We start from the raw sequence: 26515 nt of genomic DNA on the forward strand, positions 1-26515 counted from the left end.
TCCAGTTCTTTTTTTGTCCAGTACCACCAGGGTTTACCTGGAGGTGTCTGGAAGTGAAAACTGACCTCTATTCCTGCCCATCTTAATTAGGTGGGTAGACATATAGGTCAACCTCCGATGGGCCTAACTCTGCTGGACCATGAGAGGAGTCAAACCATGTCAGATATGGAGAAGTCTTCTGCCGTGATCACACCAAAGGTCTACCTGCATTTAGATCAGGTGGGCAGGCCATTATATTGATGGAGCTAGTACCCTGTCACCATCAGACTAGGTAACACACAAAAGAGATTAATCAGATAATTCCGGGTCTTATAATGGAAACATTCACAATTTTAAAACTTGAATTGATGTTTTAAATGCTTACTGTATTTTGACTGTTCTGGCGCCCTCGGTCCGCCGCGGTTTCCCGTTTCAGCAGAAGGGCTTCCAGACACTCCTCCCCACCTCAGGTGTTTCCGTGGGAGGAGCATTGCGCGTTGATCTCCTTCCGGCCAGCAATATATTCCACATGCTGAGTCGTACGTGCGCAGCGGGTGCGCCTAAGGCAAGCCTGTCTGCGCCTGTCCCCGTCCCGAACGCGGCCAGGGCCAGAAATGCTGCTGGTCATGAACAATTTTTCTGTTACTCGGGTGAGGAATTAAGGACATTCTATATGCCAGCCAGTGACTGCCATCATCATCTCCTCCGAGATAAAATAACAGGCTCAGTCACCTGTACAGATTGTAACTATGAACTTAGTGTTGAAGTCAGTACTATCCATACTCTTGGTCAAGGCCACAAAATAAATCCAAATCTGGATCTTACACCTTTTTGTTGCGGATTGGTGAATGTTAGGTCACTAGGAAAACATGCCCTACACATCCATGATCTAGTTCAAAATCTTAACCTTGACCTCCTCTTTGTTACGGAAACATGGTTAAAAGACTGGTCAAACCTTGATATTGTTCAGTCTCTCCCCCCAGGTTATACAATGTCCAGAAGAGACAGACCTGTGCGGAGGGGGGGGGGAAGGCTGGCAATCATCTTTAAAGACTCCCTAAAATGCTCAACATTCGATATCCCGGAGATTAAGCAAGCTGAATGTCTGGATTTTTACCTCCAAGTATCTAGCTCAGTGGTCTTGCAGGAGCCCTGATCTATCGGCCCCCAGGGGCAAGTTTTGACTTTGTAGATACCCTTGCTGAAAGTCTTAGTGCCTTGATTGTCAGATACTCAAACTTTACTATATCAAGAAATTTTAACCTGTACTTAGAAACAGATAACTCCCCATCCTCGAATATTTTTGGGGAAACCATAGAAACGTTAGGACTAAAGCAGTTGATAACTGACCCTACATATGAGGCTGGGCATACCTTAGATGGAAACTGTACAAACGTTACTAAGCTTACAGTGAATACCCCAACCACATTAACGTGGTCTGATCATAAGTATATTCCTTTTGAGAATGGCCAAATAAAATCCTGATCAACTCTGCAAAATTATTAATAGGAAAAAAATATTGACACATCTTAACTTGCCTTTGTTGTCAGAATTAAGTAAACCCACGCTAACAGGAGATCCGGTTATTGACACAAGCATCTTTAATGACTGGCTGAACGTGTTAGCCAACAAAATGGCCCGGTGGCCACACTTACTAGAGCCTCTCGGGGGTAAACCTCTGCCCCCTCAGCTCAAAGAGCTACAAGGCAAAAGCAGGAAACTTGAGCATAAATGGAGGACGCAATATAACAACAATGATCTCACTATCTTCAGAACAGCACTGAAGGAATATCATAGGTTGATCAAACACGAAAAGAAAGTTTACTAGACTAACCTCATTAAGCAGGCAACGTTCAATCAAGAAATGATTTTCAAAATTGATCAATCTTTTACCCCCCCCAAGATTCTCAATCAGGAAATTCTCCCATCACAACAACTATGTGATCAGATTGCAGACTATTTTGATGTCAAGGTCAGTGACCTCAGAAAGGATTTTTCAACAGATACACCCCCTACTGAAGGGTCCAATCAGAATTCAGAAAATAGAACGCTGCTGAATCATTTTAATGAGATCACCCTTGAACAGTCCAGACAGGCAATCTTGACATGTAAATCAGGCTCTCCAGGCGATCCTTGCCCCCCAAAAATTCTACATGCTTTGATTGATACTGTTAATCCCATAATTAATCAGATTATCAATTCTTCACTTAGACAGGCAGGAATACCAGACAACAGGATAGTCGCATTGGTTAACCCTCTTCAAAAGAAACATCTTGCGGATCCAACCACTCTGTCAAACCTTAGCCCCATCTCTTCACTGCCCTGCTTAAGCAAGAAAACAGGGAAACTTGTAAATAGGCAACTAAATGACTTCCTCCTATTAAACAATGTCTTACACCCCAGGCAATCAGGTATCAGGGCTGGGTATTCAACAGAATCAGCGCTCCTACACACTGCAGAGATGCTAAAATTTGCTTTGGATCAAGGAAAGATGGCAGTGCTGATTCTGTTGGACCTATCAGCTGCATTCGATACTATCTCCCATGTTGCTCTGGGTAAACAGTTAAGAAGTGTAGGGATTTCACGGAAGGCACTGGCCTGGTTAACATAATTACTGGGAAACAGAAGACAATGAGTAACACTCGGCTACTATACTGCGCTCAGGTGTGCCGCAGGGGTCAATTTTGAGCCCCACACTCTTTAATATATATATAGTGCCCCTGCTAGCTTTAATATCACTTTTGACATTGAGACCCTGTCTTACGCTGATGATACACAGCTGGATAAAGAGTCCACAGCAGCTGAAGAAAATTTCCAACAATGTCTCTTGGCTGTCTTCGAATGGATGAAGACCAACCATCTTAAAAATAACAGCCAAAAGATAGAGATTCTGCTGCTGGGAAAATGTAATATCTTTTCACTCAAAATGTGGTGGCCAACCAATGCTGCCCCACCCCCCAATACTGCTAAAAATCTAGTACGATTTGATACCTCTCTATCTTTTCATCAGCAGGCCCTATCTGTAGCAGGTACTTCTTTTCACTGTATAAAAACTCTGAAAAAGTTATTTGACCTCCTGCCATAGCTCGCAAGACCCACGCACACAAAGCACTCCACAAGACCGGCCCAGCCTACCTCAACAGACGTCTCTCCGTCTACATCCCCAACCGCCGGCTACGCTCCGCCGAACCTCTCACTCGCCACCATCCAGCGCATCCGAAGAACAACCACCGGCGGGAGATCTTCTCCCACCTCACCGCCAAGACATGGAACACCCTCCCACTGAGCCTATGACAGACCCAAGACCTTCAGGAGGATACTCAAGACCTGGCTGTTCGATCAGTAGCGCCCCCCCGGCCCAGCGCCTTGAGACCCTTGCGGGTATGTTGCGGCTGCAAGAACTGACGCTTCGAGGGATGAAGAAACTGTCACAGTGCCGATCGACGCAGCTGCAATAATCGCTGGTGCATCCTGGATTTCCAGACATCGCACCTGTGCGACAATTCTTCCTGATGTATCACCCACGGACCAGAACTGTCTTGGAGTCGTCGCATCACTTCCCCCTACAGACCGGATTCGACGCAACACTTCTCCTGAGTGCAGCAGAACTGTTGCATCGCTTCCCCAAGGTCTCACGAACTGACGTATCTCTTTGTTTCTCAATGCTTCCCTTCTCTCTGGCTGTTTGGCCTTTTGAATTTTGTTGCATCCACAGGTACTTTGTGATAAATCACACATCTATTTTCAATGGACCAAGTTGTTTGAAACCTTTTTAAATTCAAATTCTAATTACATGTATGTTTGTGTTTTGGTGTTTTGGTCTTATTGAGTTTAGATAAAGATATTTTATTTTTCTTAACTGGTGTGGTGTCTGTTAGAATTAGAATTTCTGGTTGGCTAGGGTATGCTCCTAAGCCAGGCAGAAACCATCACTCTAGTCAGGACAAGGGAGTTACACGCTGAAGATAACCCATGCTCACCCCCTTGGTAGCTTGGCTCGAGCAGTCAGGCTTATCCCAGAGTCAATGTGTAAGGCGTTTGCGAAACACACACACACAGCAGCGACACACTAAGCACACCACAAAAGAAACTCCACATAATGTTATATGAGAAATAGCCTTTGTATTACTCAAAAAACACAGTAGAATGCAATCACATATATACACTGTGGCACTAGGTATGATGTAGCAGTGGATTATGTACATGACAGGACCAATCGGGCCAATGTCATAACCATTAAAATGCAATTAGTGATTAGTGAAAATAACAACCAGCAACTACTGGTGTTAGCACTTATGCATAAACCACATCAGACATTCACATTAGTTATAAACATATTGTGCATTCACATTAGGCATCAACACATTATGCATAAATCACATTAGCAGTGCACTACAGTACCACTAGTAAGACCCACATCACCCGGTATTCCTCTGGCCATAAGGAACTGGTACTAAACCTCAATGTTAGGGCCCCCATGCGCTGTACAAAACATGCTGGTCCAGGACTTACATAAATTGTAAGCGCCTGGCAAAAACCTTTTGCATCACACCACAATTCCAGGGCTGAGCAAAACCAGTAGGCCCCAGACTTTAGGAACCTAAGCCAACCACTCAGATTGCCTACTGGGTTTCTCTTTACCCCAATCCATAAAGCGGGGACCTCCATTGCAGCTTCTTTTTCCCCCATGATGCCAGCCAGGGAAAATGCCCCCAAACAGTAGTGTACCATCAGCACACCAAATGCAGGGGTGGATCACAAAAACCCCCAGTCTCTGCCTCCCACGAGCAGATCAGCTTGCAGGTGCCTGCGACCATGCGGTGCAGCTGGCAAAAATGCCAGGAATGCCCAATAGGGCAGATCAAGGGTCTTCCTCCCTGGCTCCCTAAACCACGGCTGCCCCAACCACTTGGTGCAGCCACTCATCCAGGAAAATGGGTAAGGTGAACAGCCGGGCCCGATGCGAAGCCTCCGTTGGCCCCACCCACATCCGGGCAAACTTTCATCTGACTTCCGAATTCGAACCCTGTGCTCATGGAGCTGGGTGGAGCTACCCTCGTCTCCTGACTGTTGCCAGGCAACCTCCCCCAGATCTGGGGTCACATCCAGAGGCACCGATGCAGCTATGTCCCTGCAAACATCGCCTTCAGGTATGGCTCAAAAGCAGCAGTAGTAGCAGGTTGACGGGCAAGATCCTACCACCTGCCTCGCGTTCTGAGGCTGCTCTCCCTGATCGGGCCCAGCCCAGCAGCTCCTCACTAGCCCTGCCCTCCAGATTGTGGCTTCGGCTGGCAAGGGAGGAGGAGGGCGGTCTGCTTGCAGCAGAGGCTAAATTCTGGGGCCACAGCTCTCTTTGGTACTGCCGTCTCAGCCCACCGCAGGCAGGAGAAAAGCGCCTATCAGACGCAGAACACACCACACAAGACCTGCACCCTCAGCATGAACCAAGCGTTCGGCCTGCGCTGGGTGGCCATAACTTGGCTGAGAGTGCCCTCACCCATTGCTCTGTTCATGCTACCCGCCGGACTCGCTGAAGCAAGAGTCTCACGGCAGAGCTACTCAAGAACTCTGCCACTAAGAATCTCCAAACAGTGAGGGGTACTGGAAGTCCCCGAAGGAAGCATAGTACATAGGATGCAGTCTTTTAGTGTCCATAGACTTCAGAGACAGGAAGTCAGCCCACATAGGGCCCAGTAAATATGGCAGTTACTCCTGGCCGTCCGCCAGCTTGCCGGCTACAAGCCCCAAGTTAGCACAGAGCAGCACACTTTACATGGGGTCACAGCCCCAATATCTATACCGAATGTGTCTTTGTTCTTCCTCCTGGCACAGGGCACAGGACCTAGTCCAAGCCAGTTCTGAGGGGTACTCAAGCATTTCTTTACAGTGCTCACACACCCTCGTTGTTAGGTTAGGCTCTGGCCCCAGACACACCACAGGGGGCGGAGCCAGCATTGTACTAGGCAGGCACAGACCAATTCAAGGGTTACTCCTCCCACTACTCAAAATGCAGATCTGCCTATTCAGCCTAGCGCTGACTCACCCAGCCCCTCTGGAGCCACTGTACCTCACCAGCCCCTGTCACTCCAGAGCCAGACATGCAATGCACATCATGCAGGCATTAAGACACATAGCACACTTCTAAAAGTGGTATTTCTAAAATAGTGATAATAAATCTGCGCACATCATTACACAGCATGTATTACCACAATTCCAAACATATCAAACTTGCTCACGCAAATCCTCTCATATCAGGAATTACCACTGACACACTTATCAGGGAATCCCCAATGCATTCCTATGAGAGGGCAGCCTTACAGCAGTAAGAAACCAAAATGGATGTTTGTCACTACAAGGACATGCCACACAGTTAAGGCACATGTCCTTCCTTTTTTCCATAATGTACCCTGCCCATAGGGCTAGCTAGGGGCTACCTTAGGGGCGACTGATATGTAGTAAAAGGAGAGTCACAGACGTGGCATCCACTTGATGTGCCATGTTATAGCGGCAGTAAACTGCGTTCGGAGGCCCTGCAATGGCAAAGGCCTGAGACAGGTTTGTAAGGCTACTTTGGTGGGTGGCGCAATCAGCGCTGTAAGTTCGCCAGTAGTAATTAAATTACTGGCCCGAGTATATGAGATACCACATTACTGGGGACTGATAGGTAAATTAAATTAGCCAAACAGGTGTAGACCAGTCTTACCACATTTTACCATAGAGAGCACATGCACTTTACACTGGACAGCAGTGATAAAATGCCTAGAGTCCTCAAACTCCCAACACCATGTCAGAAAAAAAGTCTAGGAGGAAGGCAAAAAGTTCAGGGATGACCCTACAAAAAGGGCCAAGTTCAACAGTGTCCACTTGTGGTGTTATCACTGTATTACTGTGTGCGTTGAGTACAAATAGTGTACACTTTGCCTTTGGGATAAGTCTAACCTTCGTGCTAAGCTACGCAGGGGGTGAGTGGGGTTTATGTAATGTGTGTTTCCCCCAATACCCTGACTAGAAACAAGTGTCCCTATTTGGACAAAGGTACTGAGCTCTGCCAACTAAGGTGGCAGTGGGTGTGTGGGGCAGAGTTGAAAGGATTGTTGGAAGATGTAGGTACACAGAGCTTTGAAAGCTAGAATCAGGAGTGGGAAACCTTCACACTAATAACGGCAGACCAAACGCATGGAAGCAGAAAAGGGAATATTGGAATACAAGGCAAATTGTTTGAACACAACAATGACGGGCCAGGAAGTGTATGGGCTGAACTAGAAATACAACAACCTCAGTGGTCGCAAAAACTGGCTAATGGCAAAAAAATAAAGGCAAAGCATACAGAATCATAGTGCAAGCCTGGAGCAGAGCATCAAAACCAGCATTGGATCGCAAAGACCCTCTGCCACAAGGACGTTTGCAAGCCACTGCCCACTGAGCTTGCAGGGTAGAAAGAGCTGGAAGCCCAAGGGGAGGAGCTCATGTGGAGGTAGAGAACTAGCTGTGAGTAATCAATCAATCAACCAATTGTTATTCTTTTTTTGTATATGGTTAAAACTGTAAATATACTAATAAAAAAAGCAAATAATTCATATAAAGCGATCCAAATTCAAACATAACCAAATTAAATAATGCTGCGAAATATATAAATCATAGACAAAAACACTCTCTGACAAAAACACTCATCATTTTGCTGACAGTAATATACAACAAGGTACATGCACACCAGAATACAACACGTAACAATTCCTAAACATAGCAATAGCAATAAACTCGCAAATAAAATCCCAGTTTGAAAGATCCATTTATTAAAATAAGACACCCTTAGAATATTGAATGTGAGTAATAACAACTACAGTACAGTAACATCAACAGCACCAATAAGAAAACTAGCATCCCGTAACAGTTGCAAATAAATAAGAGGGAGTCTAAGGGCCAGATGTAGGTCGGTCGGTAACGGCCGAAAATCTGTATTTTCGGCCGTTACCGACCGGTTTACAAGATTTGGCATGTAGGGGGCAATATTTTACCGAATCGGTAAAATTACCGATTCGGTAATTTTACCGATTCGGTAAAATAAAACATCGGTAAATGTACCGATTTGAAGCCACCCATATGTAGGTGGGACTCTTCAGAGTCCCAGGAGCCTTAACGAATCGGTATTTTACCATCAAAACCAATTTGATGGTAAAATACCGATTCCGGTGTGCATGCACATGTGTGCATGCACACCTATGTCATGTGACAGGCAGACCTGCCCTTATGGCAGGTATGCCTGCCACATGGCACCTGTGCCTGTTTTGGGGGTGCCAGAGGGTGTCAAAAAGACACCCCCTGCACCCTTGTGAATTCATTAATTACCGATTCGGTAAATACCGAATCGGTAATGCCTAATCATTCCTATGGGCTTCAAAGCCATAGGAATGAATGGGCATTACCGATTCGGTATTTACCAAATCGGTAATTAATGAATTGTTGAGGATTCGGTAACAAATCCAGATGTTGGGACCTACATCCCATTTACCGATTTTGAAATACCGAATCGGTATAATTCGGTATTTTAAAATTGGTAAATGGGATTTACCTACATCTGGCCCCATGTTGGCTAAAATTACATTTATGAACAAACAAGTGAAATACTGCTCGGAGAAAGGCTTAAAGGATTTGCAAAACATAATAAAGTGCATAATAGTTAGGGTGGATGAAGTACAAGTTCATGGAACCATCTCGTAATCAAATGCCACATTTTTGGGAGATCTCTAAAGAAAATGGACTTCGATCAATCTAAATCAAGTCAGTAAAAATCTATGCCTGGCCTTTTACACAATTATAAGATAAGGTTCCCAAGCGGAAAAGGTTTTTATAAAAGATGCATGTGATTTGACTGTCATTTTTGACAATGTTTCTCTTCACAAATTGCACCGCTAATATTTAGAAAAGCAGAACTTATCCATTTTATATGTTTTTATAGTATTAAATAAGTATTAAAAAACAAATCCAGTGAACCCAGGGATCAAAATGTATTCTTGTTATAATTCAACCATCATTGTCTTATCCAAAATCAGACAGTTCCCTAATAAAGAAAACCATTAAACGCAGTGGGAGATTTAATCTAGATAAGAAGCCATAACATCATCAGTTGTAATTTATTAATAACCTCTACATAGCCCTGGCCCAATTCTTTATGACAAATGAATGAACGGCTGCTTTGTGGCACGACAAAAAGGCATCTAAAACCTATTCTCATCTATTTGCAAATTAGGAGCATTATTACATCCCAAATACCTGCACCACAGAAGACAGTGGGCACATATTTAGCCTAATATATGCTTAACATGGCAGGGAATGACTTGTTACCCATCCATGGGGAAAAGTAATAAACAGAATCCATAGACCTATAGAAAAACTGCATTTTTATGGTCTGCAAGGCCAGTCCTCCTTCTCTCTCTCAGCCTAGTGAAGTCTGGGAGGTTTAGTCTACTGCCTCCCAAGCGAGGAATCATATCACACAAGTGCATTATACAAGTGCTAGGAATCAGGGAACCACCAATGAAGGGAAGGCTGTTCTGGCATTTGGAAATGGAAAACCAGCAGGTACAAGAAGGAACACAAAAAAGTGTGGAGTGAAGTGCAGAATGGAGCTGAGACAAAAAAAGTCCAGAATGCATGGGTGAAAGGCATCAGAATTGACAGGTCACAATCCAGCTCCCCCTTGCTGCCATAACAACAGGACTTCAGCCTCCGCCGTACGTTGCCTTTTTGCCACCTTTGCCTGTTTGCATGTTGCCTTTTAGCCCTGTTTTAGTCCTGTTTTGTTATTGTTTTCGTTCGATCTTTACTGCCATTGTTTGTTTAAGTCGCTACTAGTCGTCTTATTGAAATCCTCACTGTAGTTGTTTTGGTATAATTTTTGCTTAGACTCTTCTACCATTGTTTTGTTTTAGTCTGTACTTAATCATCTTGCATTAATCCTTACTGTAATGGTTTTATTGCTTTGCTTAGTCTCTGCTGTCAATGCTTTATTTTAGTCTCTACTTAATGGTCTTACTGTCTTAATAGCGACCCTTGACCCTTTTTGAGGCTGGTCGCTCCCCACGCCGCACAGCACCACCTCTGTGTCCGTGCCCTTGAGCCCCATCTGCCGCTGCTGTGTAGAGTTCGAGAACCTCCTCCACCCGCAGGCTACCACCTGCGCCTCATCCCTGGTGGCCAGTGATAGGCAGTAGGTTTGCTTTTGCTGTATCTGTATTGCTTTTTGTTTAATTGCCATTTGTTTCGTTTTCTTTCCTCCTTTTCCCTCCAGTATTATTTCTGTGCCATGTGCCCTTTCTTTTCCTTCTGTATCCTTCGCCGTTCCTCCCAGTTCTTTCCTCGCCTGCCGCCCCGCCCCCGCTTGCTGTAGGTTTGCTTTTGCTGTATTTGTATTGCTTTTTTTTATTGCCATTTGTTTTGTTTTCTTTCCTTCTTTTCCCTCTGGTATTATTTCTGTGACATGTGCCCTTTGTTTTCCTTCTGTAGCCTTCGTCGTTCCACCCCGTTATTTTCCTGCCGCTGCATCCCCTGTGACCCCGCCCCCAGCTCACCCATTTGCCCACTCCGTCCTCCCAGCTGTACCTCTCTCCCACCTCCCTGTCTTATGGCGGCCGCTATGCGGCCGCGCCACTGGTGCGCCAAAGGTGCACCTAAGGCAAGCCTGTATGCGCCTGTTCGCGCCGGGACCACGCATAGCGCCAAAACCCCTGGTCCCCGTGAACGCCAATACGCCCTTCTCCACTACGATGCCATCACCCTCCAAGCACTCAACACCGGATGACCACAAACCTGCTTCCTGGCCTCCCCGAAGTGCACCCAAGGCTCCTTCTCCTGACGGAACTGCAGCTCCACCACCATCCGATCCGCCGACCCACCCCCCGTGAAAGAACGCAACCACATCAGATGCATACTTCTCAACACCCGCTCCGTCCGCAAACACACTGTTGAACTCCGTGACCTACTCAACGTAACCTCCCCAGATGTCGCCTTCCTGACGGAGACCTGGATGAACCCCTCCTCGGCACCCGACATTGCCATAGCCTTTCCCGGATGGCTACAAGATCATCCGCAGGGACCGCACCAACGGAACAGGAGGAGGAATCGCCATTGTCCACAGGAACACTCTCAGAGTCTCGACAAACACCGACGACACGCTCAGTACCGCCGAACACCTGCACTTCCAGATCCACACCGATCCCAACACCAACCTCAGAGGAACCCTCATCTACAGACCCCCCGGACCCCGGCCACAGTTCAGCAACTCCATCGCCGACCTCGTCCGCACACACGCCCTCGCCTCTATAGACTACATCCTTCTCTGGGACCTGAACTTCCACCTTGTTAACAACAACGACACTAACTCCACTACCCTGATCGACAACATCGACAACCTCGGACTCAGACAGCTCATCACAACACCCACTCACTCTGCCAGCCACACGCTTGACCCCATATTCTCCACAAGCTCCAACGTCTCCTTCAGCCACACCATCGAACTCCATTGGACCGACCATCGCTGCATCCACTTCACCTTCCGGAATCCCACCATGCACCTCCGCACCCAACAGATCCCTCGCCGCTGCTGGAGCACAGCCACCAAAGACCAGCTAATCACCACCCTCGTCCGGAGTCCACCCACCAACCCCACCGAACCCGACACCGCGGCCCGCAACCTCAGACAGTGGATCGACAACTGTACCAACACCCTTGCCCCGATCAAAAAACCCTCCAACAGACACACCAACAAGAAAGCCAGCTGGTTCACTGAGGACCTCCAGGCCTCCAAGCAAACTTGCAGAAAACTAGAGAAGAAATGGCACAGTGAACCGACACCGGATAGTTACGCAGCCCACAAAAACACCACCCGCAGACACCATCACCTCATCAGATCTGCCAAAAGGGCCTCCTTCAAAGACCACCTAGACGACAATGCACACAACAGCAAAGAGCTCTTCAACATCGTGAAGGAACTCTCCAACCCCAGCTCCAGCACCAACGACATCCCACCTTCGCGTCATGACCGCCCCGACAGCCACTGAGCCCTCCGCCCCCACGACTACCATCCGCACCGATCCCCTGCTCTCCTGGACCAACATAAGCGACAACGACACCATCAAAATCATGAACACCATCCACTCCGGATCTCCGTCAAACCCATGCCCACACCACATCTTTAACAAAGCCAGCACCCCATCTCCGGAAAGCCATCAACATCTCCTTCGAAACAGCGACTTTCCCGGAGAGCTGGAAGCCCACCGAGATCAACGCCTTACTCAAAAAACCCTATGCCGACCCTAAGGACCTCAAGAACTTCCGAACCATCTCCCTGCTCCTATTCCAGGCGAAGGTCATCGAGAAGACAGTCAACAGACAGCTGACCCGCTAACTCGAGGAGAACTGCATCCTTGACCCGTCCCAGTCCGGATTCCACAGCAACCACAGAACCTAAACTGCCCTCATTGCCACCACCAATGACATCAGAGCCCGGCTGGACCATGGCAAAACTGCGACCCTCATCCTCCTGGACCTGTCAGCTGCCTTCGACACCATCTGCCACCACACCATACGCACACGCACATGCCTCCATGATGCCGGGATCCGAGACAAGGCTCTGGACTGGACCACTTCCTTCTTCTCCAGCAGAACCCAGAGCGTTTGCCTCCCTCACTTCCCCTACGAAGCCACCAAGATCATTTGCGGCGTACCCCATGGCTCATCCCTCAGCCTAACATTGCTCAACATCTACATGGCACGGCTCACCCACGTCACTCGACTACATGACCTCAACATCATCTCCTACACCGACGACACCCAGCTGATACTATCCCTCACCCGTCCGTGCCCCGGACGGGCCCAGGGCCAGACACCCTGCCCGGCCTCCTTTTGTGATGGCTAGCTCAGAGACGCTGCAATACTCTCGAGCGGATCTTCTGAGACTTGCCCCTCATAGTAAGGGCTTGCCGTGCACGCGTGCTAACCCTGCTAATGCTTTGGGAAGATGTACTATGTGTGCATTCCAGCCCCAACCCTTTCTCGCTCCACGTTCAGCTAGCAACGCCGCCACTACCAACATCAGGGCGGGCCTGATCAATGCCAGATCGGCAGTGAAGCATGCGGCTGATATCTTTGAACTACTTTCAGATGGCCAACTGGAGCTGCTGTTCCTTACAGAGACTTGGCTGACTTGTACCTCCGCTCCTAGCGTTGAACTCGCCATTCCCAGGGGGTTCAAGATAGCTAGAGCTGACCGCCCCCTGGGTAGAGGGGGCGGACTAGCGGTGGTGTTCAAGGAGGGATGGAGTTTTGAAACTGAGCCTCTCTCTGAAAATCTAGGGGGTGAGGTTCTCCATTTTTCCATCAAAACCTCTCCCCACTTCACCTTAGGTGGATCTTTGATCTACAGGCCCCCAGGCTCAGCCACCCAATTCCTTAACTCTTTAGAAGAACACCTAGTCCCACGGGCATTAGGCTTTCCTAAGTTTCTTTTGGTCGGGGACCTAAATGTCCACATGGATATCCCTGATTCCTCCGAGGCTCGCAGGCTCGGGGACATTCTGGAGCTTGCCCAGCTAGTACAACGGGTGTCGGGGCCTACACATGTGGGTGGCCATTTACTCGACCTGGTATGTACGAATTTCCCCATCCAGCCAGTGTCGGTGGAAAAAACATCCTGGTCTGATCATGACCTGATCAGGTTTAGCTGGGAGCTGGCAGAGCCCAGCCCCTCGCCCCCCACCTGTCATCGTCAAAAAATTAATCTACCTGCGTTCAGACTAGCCCTGTCTAACACTCGCCCACATCTCAAGGGATGTCTGGACGATGCAGTGGGGGAGTTCAATGAATGGATAGGGCAGGCGGCGACTGCTTCTACCAAACAAACAGTGCTGACTAGAGCCAGACGCGCGCCCTCCCAACCCTGGTTCTCCCCAGAACTAAGAGAACTGAAGCAGGGCTGTAAGCGACTTGAACGCTTATGGAGGAGAGAGTATAGCCCCGAGGCTAAATCCGCCCTTCGACTTGCTCAAAAAAACTATTATGGAGCTATTAGGGTCGCCAAAGGTCTCTATTATGCCGGGCGCATTAACAAGGCCAACAACAACAGCAGAGAGATCTTTGCGATCGTCAAAAGCTTTGTGTCCCCTGTGGCGGAAGCCATGGCCCTCCCGTCCTCTGCACAATGGTGTGAGGAGCTGTCTAATTTTTTTATAACTAAAATAGCGAAGATCCAGCGAGGCCTTTTAGAGGCACTTCCCGCTGATCGCTCTGTAGCCGGCCCTTGCTCACCCTCTCCCGCACCCCCTGTGCATCAACTTACCACCTTCGCACAGGTTTTGGAAGAGGATGTTCTCCGTCTTCTCCAGTCCCTTAAATCGGGCTCCCCTGTCGACCCATGCCCTGCCCGAGTGCTCTCGGAAGTGGCGGAGACTGTTTGCAGTGAGATCACACAATTGGTGAATCTTTCTTTGGCCGCTGGCGTGGTCCCCCAAGTTTGGAAACACGCTAAACTCCTTCCACTCCTGAAAAAACCAGGACTAGATGTGTCGGTCCCGGGAAACTATCGACCCATCTCCCTCCTGCCTGCTCTCACAAAAATTTGTGAGAAGGCTGCTCTTCTTCAAATGGAGAGCTTTGTGGAAACATCTAATGCCCTCCACCCGGCCCAATCGGGCTTTAGGGCTGCCTATAGCACCGAAACGGCCCTGGTGGAGATGTCTGAAGCCATCCGGGAGTGTCTTGATGGAGGTGGCAGAGCGGTCCTAATTTTATTGGACCTCTCTGCCGCGTTCGATACTGTCCCTTATGATCTCCTTCTTGGCCGGCTGTCTGACATTGGTGTTGGGGGAGTGGTGCTTGATTGGCTTTCTTCTTTTCTATCAGATAGGACCCAGCAGGTTTGGATGCCTCCGTATTCCTCGGAGCAAAGACCTTTGCTTACAGGGGTCCCGCAGGGGTCCACTCTTAGCCCCCTTCTGTTCAATATATACATTACACCTTTGGTATACTTGGCTGAACAGTTCGGGGCTAAGATTGTAGGGTACGCTGATGACACCCAGCTGCTGTTTACCTGGCCAGATGACAACCTGGACACATCCACTGTTCATCTTTGTTTGTCCTCAGTATTTCGCTGGTTAACACAGGCCCAGCTGAAGTGCAATGAGGACAAGTCCGAGGTGCTCTTTTACGGCTCCTTTCCCCCTTCATTCAAGAGTACACTCTGGCCCCCAAACATTCCTGGCCCAACCGAGATGGGAAGACCTGCAAAAAATCTGGGTGTTTGGTTTACGGAGGATCTCAGATTTGAGTACCACATCAAAAAACTCACTGGCACTTGTTTTGCCACTCTGAAAATGCTCCGCAAATTTTTTCCCCTGCTCCCTAAGGAGGCCAGAGAGTCGGTTGCCAGAGCACTTATACTGGCCCGCCTTGATTATGCTAATGCACTGTTTAGTGGCATTCCAGCATACCTGGTTAATCGCCTCCAAATTGTTCAAAATGCGGTTGTACGCCTTTTATTTAACATCCCTAGGTGGAAGAGCGTGCGCACGGAGCTGCGCTCGCTTCACTGGCTTCCAGTTATACAACGCATTCGGTTCAAAGCCTTGGTGCTGGCGTTTCGCGCAATTCATGACCAAGGCCCCTCTTATCTGAAGAGAAGATTCACTAAGTACATCCCGACACGCACTCTGAGATCTGCCTCATTGCTCAAACTGTCTCTTCCCCGCTTCAAACGCGCCAGACTGGGTGGTATGTCATTGTCGGTGGTGGTTGCTCGAGCCTGGAATGCCCTCCCTTTCCACCTTCGCTCCATGCCGACAGTAACTGCTTTTAAAAAACATCTGAAAACCCACCTATTTACGAGTGCAGGTTAGGAGAATTCTCTTGTCTTGTTCTTTGCCGCGTTGATCCGTTTCCCGCGCCAGGATACTCACAAGTAACAGAGCGCGTTACAAAACGGTTTATAACATAACATAACATAACACCAACGACCGGCTCACCGGCGAAACCAACCTCCACAAAGGAATGAAAGACATCACTGAGTGGATTAAGAACAGCCGTCTGAAGCTAATCTCAGACAAGACTAAAGTCCTCATCCTCGGCTACACCCCTCAGCCTGGGACGCCTCCTGGTGGCCGACCGCACAGGGATCAGCACCAATACCCACCGAATACGCACGCAACCTGGGGTTCATCCTCGACTCTACTCTCTCCATGACAAAGCAGGCCAATGCCGTCTTGTCCTCCTGCTTCAACACCCTCCGCATGCTCCACAAGATCTACAGGTGGATCCGCACCAGAACAAGCAGCCGGTTAGACTACGGAAACACCCTTTATGCAGGAACATCAGCCAAACTACAGAAACGACTACAATGTATTCAGAACGCTTCGGCATGCCTAATCCTCAACATCCCTTGCCACTGCTGCATCTCACCCCACCTGAGAGACCTGCACTGGCTCCCCATCAACAGGAGGTTCACCTTCATGCTCCTCACCCACGCGCACAAGGCCCTGCACAACACCAGACCGGCATACCTCAACAGACGACTCACCCTCTACACCCCCAACCGCCAGCTCCGCTCCACCGATCTCGCCCTCGCCACTGTCCCCCGCATCCGAAGAGCAACCTCCGGTGGCAGATCGTTCTCCCACCTTGCCGCCAAGACCTGGAACACCCTCCCCATCCTCCTACGGCAGACCCAGGACCTGATAGCCTTCAGAAGACTACTCAAGACCTGGCAATTCAAGTAGTAGGAGCACTCCCCACCCCCCAGCGCCTTGAGACCCGTACGGGTGTAGTGTGCCTTACAAATGTTCTGATTGATAATACTTTTGAGTCTTTACCGAATTAGTTCAGCTGTATTGTAAAGTGCTTGTTTCATTTTTCATTGCATTTCTTCTTGCTGTATTTTTATGTTCTGCATTACTTGCTGATCACTTTTCCTGCCTTTCTTTTGGCATTCACCCAGCCCCTTTTCTGCCTCCCACTGGCACCCAGCACCCCTCCTTCCTCCCAATACCTAATTTATGGTGGCTGAAGTAGCGGCAAAGGCAAGGCCATTTGCACCCACCCACACCTAGCACCAGAAACTCTGCTACATGCAGATACACTGCCACTGAGCTCCTATCCCTAAACACCAGACTACGAAACAACTGCTTCCACAACTCTTCACATTCAATGGTAGGAACTTTCTCTTGCTGGCACTGTCTCTTTTCCTGTAACACTGGAGCACCCACATGCATTATGACCACCATGACCATGCCGACCATAACGGCTTTGGAACATCTCCGCTGTCTCTTGCTCAACACAAAACCATTCTACAAGCAAGCCACCAAGATCTGGGACACAATCACCTCTCTTACTCCCAATCTCATCTTCTTCACCAAGACCTGGCTCAACCCAGAATCCGCATCCGCTCCCAACATTGCTTCATCAACAGCCAACGGCTACAATATAGCACACCGGGACCATATCAACAAACACAGAGGCAGTATTTCAATCATCCACAAAGAAAACTTCCACTTCATTTCAACCGCAGACAACACAACCCCGAAAATGGAACGCTTCCATTTCAAACTCCAAACTAACAGCAAAATAACCATCAGAGGCACTCTTGCCTATTGACCTCCAGGACCATGCCCAAGTTTCTGCAGCTCCATTCCCAACTTCATTGCCTCGCTTGTCATAGACTCCAAAAACGACATCTTCCTTGGAGACCTCAATTTTCACCTTGATGACCTCAATGACACCAACATCGCAAACTTCCTCGAAAGCATGAACAACATCGGCCTCACCCATCTATTCACCAACACCACCCACAATGCAGGACAAATGATTGATCCCTACTTCATAGCCAGCAACATTGTCAAAGTAGGAGCACAGAGCACCCTCAAGCACTGCCACCTAGCCTCCCAGTGACTCACTCTGCAGCTAGTGTCAGAGAGCCAGTGGACCACTGCCCTCAACACCTCCCACACAGCCACCATAGACAACCTAGAACAGGCTGTCAAGAATGTTTCTGCCTGGATCACCAACTGTGCCAACAGAATCGCCCCACCAAACTCAAGAAATTAACCAAACAAGACAGTTGGTACATGACTGAACTAAGAACCACCTAACATAACTGCAAGCAACTAGAAAGGAAATGGTGACCCAGCAAGGATTCAGCAGACAGAGCCACCTTCAAGACAAAAAGGAGCACCCTGGCGGACCACATTGAAGTCAGCTCTAACCACAGCAAAGAACTTTACAACATCGTCAGAGAGTTCTCCAACCCCTCAGCACCAAAATCATCATCACCTCCTCCTCCCAGGAACCAGTATTTTAACCTCTGGAGCAAGAAGATCATCAGCAAGCTCACCACCATTTTCCATGCATCCATTACCACGGCCACCTTTCCTGATGAATGGAAACATTCAGAAGTCAAACCCCTTCTCAAGAAACTGCCCACCAACCACAGCGAACTCAAGACCTCATCTCATCTCTCTACCCCTCCATTTTCCTGCCAAAGCCCTCGAAAAAGTCATCAACCTCCAATCTGAATTTGGCACCACCCACAGCCCCAAAATCATCCTGATTGCTGCCACCAATGACATCAGACCCCTTATTGACCAGAGAAAAACAGAGGCCCAATCCTCCTCCACCTCTCAGCAGCATTTGACACTGTATCCCATAATGCCCTTATGAAAAGTCTCCATCATATTGGAACCCAAGGAGACGCCCTCAAATGGATCGCATACTTCCTCACCAAAAGACCCAGAGAATACACTTACCACCATTCACCTTAGAACCCAAGAACATCATCTGATGCCTCCCTCAAGGCATGATCCTAAACCTCACACTGTTCAGCACTACCTGACCCCCTTGGCCAATATCATCAGAGACCATGAACTAAACATCATATCCTATACAGACAACATCCAGTTCATTCTCTTATTCTCTGAAGACCCCACCACCACAAGGGCCAACTTCCACAGGTGTATGATGAGCGTTGCAGACTGGATGAAAAACAACTGCCTGAAACTCAACACAGAAAAAAATGAAGTGCTGATCTGTGTCAACACCACCTCCCCGTGGATTGACTCCTGGTGGCCTTGGGACCCAGGACCTGCACTCACTCCAACAGACCATGCTCGCAACCTCGGCATTCTCCTGGACAATCAAAATCACCATAAAAGCCGGATCAACAAAGTTTCATCTGTCTGCTTCGTCACCCTTTGCATGCTCTGGAAAATTTTCAAATGACTCCCCGTCAATACCAGACAACTGTCACAAAAGCTCTAGTCACCAGCTGTCTGGACTAGGGCAACTCACTCTATGCAGGGTCCCCACTTACCTCCTGGAAAGACTGCAAACAAAACGGAACTCCGTGGCCAGATGCATCTTAGACCTCTCCAAATGGACCTACATCATCCTTCACCTCACAAAATTACAGTGGCTCTCCTTTCAAAAGAGATGTCAATTCAAGATGCTGATCCACACCTACAAAGCTATACGCAACCAAGGACCAGCATTCACCAACCACCGCCTTAACTCGTACCAGCCATCCAGACACATGTGCTCCTCCTCCCTCTTCCTCACTCACACCCCTGCATCTGCCTGAGCAAGAGTGGAGGACATTCCTTCTCCTACCTCACTGCTAAACCCTGTACAGGAAGGACCCCCCCTTCACCTTCGGATTTCCACCTCTCTTCTGGAATTCCAGAAAGGACTCAAGACCTGGCTGTTCAACTGAACCCACCAAAAGCAGCAAGGTCGTCAGAGCCTGGATACCCTTGTGGGTAATTGGCTGCACTTTATAAATCCTGTTTGGTTGGTTGATTGATGGATTGAATTATCTTCAGGTTCTGGAATCAAGACATAGAACAAAGCTCCACTACCAGGACATGATCTAGGTAGGGTTTGGTAAAAGAGGAAGCTGCAAGGACCTAAATGCAACAGGGAGGTGGTTTGGGAGCCTGGACTGAAATGTGATCTGAATTTGGGACTACAGGTTGTTAGAAAATGTTCTTTTATGTTCTGGTGGAAAAGAAAGACCCCTTAGAGCCCTTGTAAGCACCACCTAGTGGCAAAATGTCAGAACCGTGACAGTATCCCCCAAACTGCCACTCCTGGGTGCCTGAATGCAGAGCAGAGTCCAAACAAGAAATAAAGTTAACAATGTTTTAAGTCTGAAGGACTGAATTGTATGCTGCAAGACACTTTCAGGAAGTAACATGAATCACAGTGCTGGAGGTCCAGACTCTCTTTTTTTCCGAATGCCAAATGTTGCTGGTATTCATGATAACTCAACCCTTTCATACCTTAGACCGATGTTTGAGTGAACAACTGACTAACAGACAGGCTGTTCACAGAATTAGTTGCTGATGTCTTTGTGTTGCTAAGATTGTGTTCTGAAACGTTTACGGGCTCTGGCATAAGTAGCTTGCTGGCAAACAGTATGTTCTCTGGAGGAATTATGAGTGATTATCTCCAAGGTGCCAAAACTGGCTAACTTCTTGGTACTCAGATTGCTATGTTGCTGTAAAATCCCAGAAGAATTGTGATGTAGGCACTTTATTCAGATTGAGTATTTTCTTTGTGGTCAGATTGTTTTCATGTGACATCACATGAATCACAGCAAGCAATTTATGGGTACCCACACTTTCTTCACACAAGAATACTGCACTGAGTGTGACTCTTGTGGGAACCCAGGCTGTCTCAGGGATGTGGCAGGTCTTAGAATGACCCCCCCTTTAGTATTCTGCTTCACATCAAATGGCTTCCCTTGATGAATGGTGAAGATAAACTTCTCAGCAGAGAGATCTGAAACAAAAGATGGTGCATTATCTTTTGTGATGGGAGCTTCTAAAACAAAAGACACAGGTAATTTGGAGCGCTGAGTAGCAATTTCTTCATGTTAAGTAAGTCTGCCACTTTGGTGCAAGGCTGTCTCATGTTTCCAAAGTATGTATGGATCATTAGTACTGTCACATGCAAGTACTTGCAATATTTCCATTGCAAGACATACTTTTGGGATCTTACATGTAGCTTCCGGTAAACTTAGGCACATGTTTTGCTTGCCATTATCGATCAATCTCTTTCTAACATCTTTGGTTGTTACATCAGGACTATCATTGCATTGGAGATAGTTTCAAGAAGCATGACACAGAGCACAGTACAGATCAATCAGTCATGAAGTCAATGTTTGAGTGCAGAAATGTAGACATGAGGCTCTGAAGGATCATAGTAGTTTCCTGATCATAAAGATTTACAGCCACAATTGGACTGTCTTAGGATGTATTTTCAGTTTATTTGGTGGGATGAGTGTCCCAGTGTCAGGAGTGATGCAAATCACAGGGAGAGAAGAAATGGGATTCAATACTGGTTTCTCCAGCCTGGAACTATATAGACAAGTCTTTATACTCACATATTGAACTATCAAGAATGATTACACTCTTGTTTTTAGAAGTCTTAGCTGGCTTTAGAGTGGTATGTTAGTGCATGTCACCATAAAAAGCTGTGGTCGGCGTTTCAGACATGGGCTTGAATGCAGTTCTTTAATTTAAATGCAATTTCGGCATTAAATCAGAGACCGGTTCTTGTAGTACTGTTATCTATAGGCTCAGAAGAATTTATGGTATTGTAAAAAAATACCAATTTAGCATCAGCATCGAGGCCTTCTCAATTTCCTGAGCAGGGAATCTTGATCAATGTGTACAACAGAAGTTTGCAACAAACCACTTTTCGGAGTGACGATGATAAAGATTTTGTAATATAAAATGATTTAGCATAATAGGAACTTTTCCGTGTCTATCAATCTTAATGGCTTCCTTAAGCACATGACCTTTTTTTGCAAGGTATGGTGGTGTGGAAACCGACATGAAACAAAGTAAAACTCATTCATAACCACAAACATTACAAAAGAAAGTCCCACTAAATTTCAGTAAGTGTACTGCCAGTTTGATCTATATTGGAAAGAAGTTCCATGTTGGGAGCCTCAGGTGTGAGGGGATAGTTGCATGATGGGAACCTCTAGTACGAAGAACTAGCCTGGTAAAAAGTTTGCCTTTGATTGGGTGTCTAACCATCATGTCCCTCTAGAACTACCTTAACAGTGGATTAGGTTTAAAAAGCCTATCGTAATGCTGTATTCTTACGTTCTATGTATAGAATCTTTGTTGGGAGGTATGGTTAAATAGCCTTTGCCTGATATTGAATGCACCCTATTTGAAGCTTTGCATGCCCATATGTAGTCAGCTCTGCATATAATGCATAGCAGTAGTCTTGCTAAAATACAATGATAGAAGTATGGGTGTACTGAATGGGCCAGGCCTAATAGTTGTACACCTTTTCTAGAGACACAATCCGATGGCTCTTTTTCACAGTATGAAAGTGTAAAATGGGGAAAATTGTTAATAAACAGTTAATTTGCCAACAACTCAACTCGATACATAGTAAATTGCGGACAGCTATATAAGATTACTGAGTTTATTACAAAGCCAAGAATAACTGGACATAGAGACACCTCAACACTAGGGCATAGAAAGACAAAGGAATTAGCATGAACACAAATCTACGCATCCAGTTTAAACAGTGCAGCATGAACAAGGCTAATAATTCAAGAAGTAGGATACAGAGAATCAAGAAGCATCAGTCTAAATTTCCCTGCATCATGGATTGATGAGTAAAACACATTAAATCTGTCCCTACTATAGCGCAAAGCTGACATCGCTACTTCAGCATTTCCAATGGAAAGGAAAGGTGTCAGTCCATGAAGTCTTTCTAAGAAGTCTCTCCACCAGCAATGAGTCAAGTAACATAAAGCCACTATCACAAAAGAAGGAGCTCTTTCAGAGATGCTCTCTCTCCGAAGGCAAGAAAAAGTGGGCACTTCCCCTAATTTCAACAATCAATTATACCCAGGTAGAATTCCCATAATGCACAGCGTGCGCACAGTTCACAAAGGGCACTGTCATGCGGGTACTTTTCCATAATGCTCTTCATGTACATCTCTCGTATCAATTCGTCCTTGGTTCCCATGCCTTCTCCCATGTGAATCTGTCTCCGTCTTTGTCACCTCCAAACCATAAAATTGTAACTTCTTCTCTCCTTGCCTAGCTACTAAAACAAATACATTACTTTTTCCTAATGAATACTTTTCCACCTGCACGTTTGTGAGAAGGAGCAGATTCTACAGTGCACATGATTTATTCATTATAAAGTGAGAGTTGTGAGGGACTTGCATTCCAGGTCTACAATTTCAGCTAACATAAGAACATGTCACTTTAAGCATTACAGATTTGCCTAACTCTATGGCGTTTTAAGTAGCACTTCTACCACATTATAAAATATCATTGTTAAACACATTCAGAATATAAGTGAAGTTAATTTTACAACATGAGTTCTTCATGTTAACGTTTTCGGCTAGTTACATTCATTACCTATGTTAATTCTCATTGCTACTTGTCAATACCTAAAACATGTCATGTAATTGTGTTAATACATTTCACAATTCTAACACCCTATGCTAATATAATTGCAAGATCATATGCAGATGCGTTTTACATGTGAATATGATGCACCCCTACAAATGAAATGAGATTTCAAGTCTATCAATACGAATATTAGAAACAATAGTATTAATTAATTGTTAGTAATTTTAGCTGTTTCTTTATATAGTTTTTATAGTTTCAAAATTAGACTTACGATTCTCATTATTACTTTCACTGACAGTACATTGATAATTAGTGTAGTTTGGATAATGTGGGTTAACCTATCCTACAGATGTATAATTTGCACTTTTATTTATATTTTTTGTTTTTAATAGTGCCTGCACCTATGGAAAGAATATGGAACTCGTCAAATTTCTTCTTGACCAGAATGCGTTAAGCATTAATCATCAGGGAAGAGATGGGCACACAGGTACGGTCACAAAGCACAAATTAAAAACATGTTTTTGACAGTGGGAAGCCTCTCACATATTTCCAGCTTCCAAATAATGTTCCATCTATTTGAGAAATAGCCTGTAAACATTCTGCCACATATTTTTTATTCATCTTGTTTAGTATTTTTGCAACTAGCTGCCATTTCGATCGGCAAAATACGTGTTAACTTGTAGGAATGGCCATTAAAAGAATGCAGCAGTATCCATGCTTCAGCACAGCAATTTGTTGTATAATGGAGTTTCTCACAAAAATCAATTCCAGTTTTATGACTGGTGTTTCTTTGTCCGGCTGTTGTAAAACAAGTCTACCGCAGTGATTGCTTTTCATTACATCTTTCAGGGTTACACAGCGCCTGCTATCATGGACACATTCGTCTCGTTCAGTTTTTACTGGACAGCGGCGCAGACATGAATCTAGTGGCATGCGACCCCAGCAAGTCCAGCGGGGAGAAGGATGAACAGACCTGTCTAATGTGGGCCTATGAGAAAGGTATTTGAATTCTATCATTGGTTAAATCTTTGGAATAAGGAATATATTTCTTTCACTGCTTTGCTACTCTCAAATCACAATGACTTTGTGTATTTCTGTGGCGTTAAATCTTGTTACTTGAAACCTAAAAAAGATTACATTTGTGCGGACACCACTTAAAGTCCATTGTAACAGCAAGAAGCAAATGGCAATGGGCATCCCATACGACTTTTGAAAGCCAGGGATTCGAAGTGTCCATAATAAGCATGGGCGGAATTTGCGAATTCGCATGAGTGTGACAGACGAATGCGCAGACAAATTCCCACGTAGCGGCAGCCATTTAAATGCATTTGAGTTACAGTTAGTAAAAGCACATAGAAAAGCTTCCCCTAGATACTAGAAATGTTGAGTTTTGCATTGTTAAGAAGACGAAACATGTTTATTAGTGTATTACAGTTTATTTCGAGAGGGCTGAGTCCAAGCAAGGCGCTTTACGTACGAAACCTCGCTCCATCAATACCCTTTTTGATGATATTTTATATCATCACAAACTACAGAAACAGATGCCAACTTTTCAACATTTACTCATTTCTATTTCTTCAAACACAATTTTAGGCTTTTTCCCATTATTCATGTGGAAGTTTTACATTTTTTTCGAACAAATTCCCATTTAATTCTTCAAGTTCAATTTCACTGACGTTTCTTTTATTCCCTTTCTGATCTATTTTATATGTCTTCTTATGTTTGCGACATTTGCAACAAATTATTATCCCTAAAATCAGTAGTGCTACTCCCACCATTGGCATCATTATTTTACCTACAAAACTCTTTCCTACGTTAGTGAACCAACTACCTATTGAGGAGAGACCACTAAATAGTCTCTTCCATGCACTGTCATACTCCAGTGGTTTCAATTCTTCTCTCAATTTGGTAAAATTTCTCGCATATTTTTTAATTTCTATGCTTTCGTCTGGAATGTAAGTGCAACAATGTTGCGTCTTCAACATTCTACAGACTCCGCAATCTTTTGCCAATAATATGTCAAGAGTAAGTCGATTTTGTAAGACCATTGATCTCACCGCAACTAATTTGGTATTGATTATCTAAAATCCACTAGCAGTGTCAGTCGATAAGCGATCCACCAATGTTGACCATTTGCAGATTCTTTGAGTGTTCATAACTACTCCCACTGAAGGTATTATTGCACTAAATATGTCATCTACAACTTCAGCAAATGATGCTCTTTTACTAAGGGTTAGTCCATTAGTTTCTTCATTGCTTCCAGGGATTTTCTCTACGTGGTACACTTTTGGGAATACTATTCCAAAATAGCAACTCCCGTACCAATGATCAGTCAATTTAAAATATGCTTTGTTCCCACAAATGTAATAAATTCCAGGATAAACGGGTTCCGTTGCATCTTTGAAACCCCAACCCCCAATAACTTTGAAATTATGTTCACATTCACTGGAACCAATAAATATATTGTTATAATAATCTGTTTTCTCTCTATGGAGACAGAGTGTCCCATTCTTTTCGAAATCCAGCAACATAGCAGCTTGAGTCTTGCCATTAGAGGTAAACTCTTTATTATCAGCCCATTTAGGAATCTTTCGTTTATGATCAGTGGCTTTTCTATGGAAATCCTGTCTCCTTTTCTTGACTAAAACTAAAAATATCTTTTCTTTCTCTTGTAATATGCATGTTAGATTTTCCTTGTGAACTTTAGGTATATCCACCGATCCTACTGTTAGAAAATAATCTCCCATAAAGTGTGTAGAGTCTCTAGTACTAGAAATACGATTTACATTTCTACGTAAAGGAACTTCAGAAAAGATTAGTTCAAAATTAGAATAATAATATTGTAATGTTCCAGTTCTATAAAATAGACTAGCTAAAATGCTACATGAAATACCATAGGTCAGTGGTAAATGATGGTAAGTTACCCCATCAACTACTGACGTGGGCAACTTCATGCACATGTAACAATCACTAATTTCCATAGCTTCTACATAATGTACTAACAGATTAGCAACTACATTTAAATGAGTTCTATTTCTAGCTCTTTTATAATGTAAATCTCCCTCATCTGGTGCTTCTAAATCTACTCCAGGTTGTTTAAGACTAAC

General features: G+C 45.7%; 1 protein-coding gene across 2 annotated transcripts in view; it reads left to right on the plus strand.

Moving 5' to 3' along the window:
- LOC147747399 (serine/threonine-protein kinase TNNI3K) overlaps window positions 1-26515 on the plus strand; it is a 2862006-nt gene that overhangs the window by 1134815 nt on the left and 1700676 nt on the right. For both annotated transcript variants that reach the window (XM_086953863.1, XM_086953861.1), the window contains 2 exons: window positions 23801-23895; window positions 24258-24407. In XM_086953863.1, coding sequence (XP_086809989.1) covers window positions 23801-23895; window positions 24258-24407 — 245 coding nt within the window. The remainder of the gene's footprint in view (window positions 1-23800; window positions 23896-24257; window positions 24408-26515) is intronic.

This window comes from Lissotriton vulgaris, chromosome 1_1, assembly GCF_964263255.1.
Source record: "Lissotriton vulgaris chromosome 1_1, aLisVul1.2, whole genome shotgun sequence".
NCBI lineage: Eukaryota > Metazoa > Chordata > Amphibia > Caudata > Salamandridae > Lissotriton > Lissotriton vulgaris.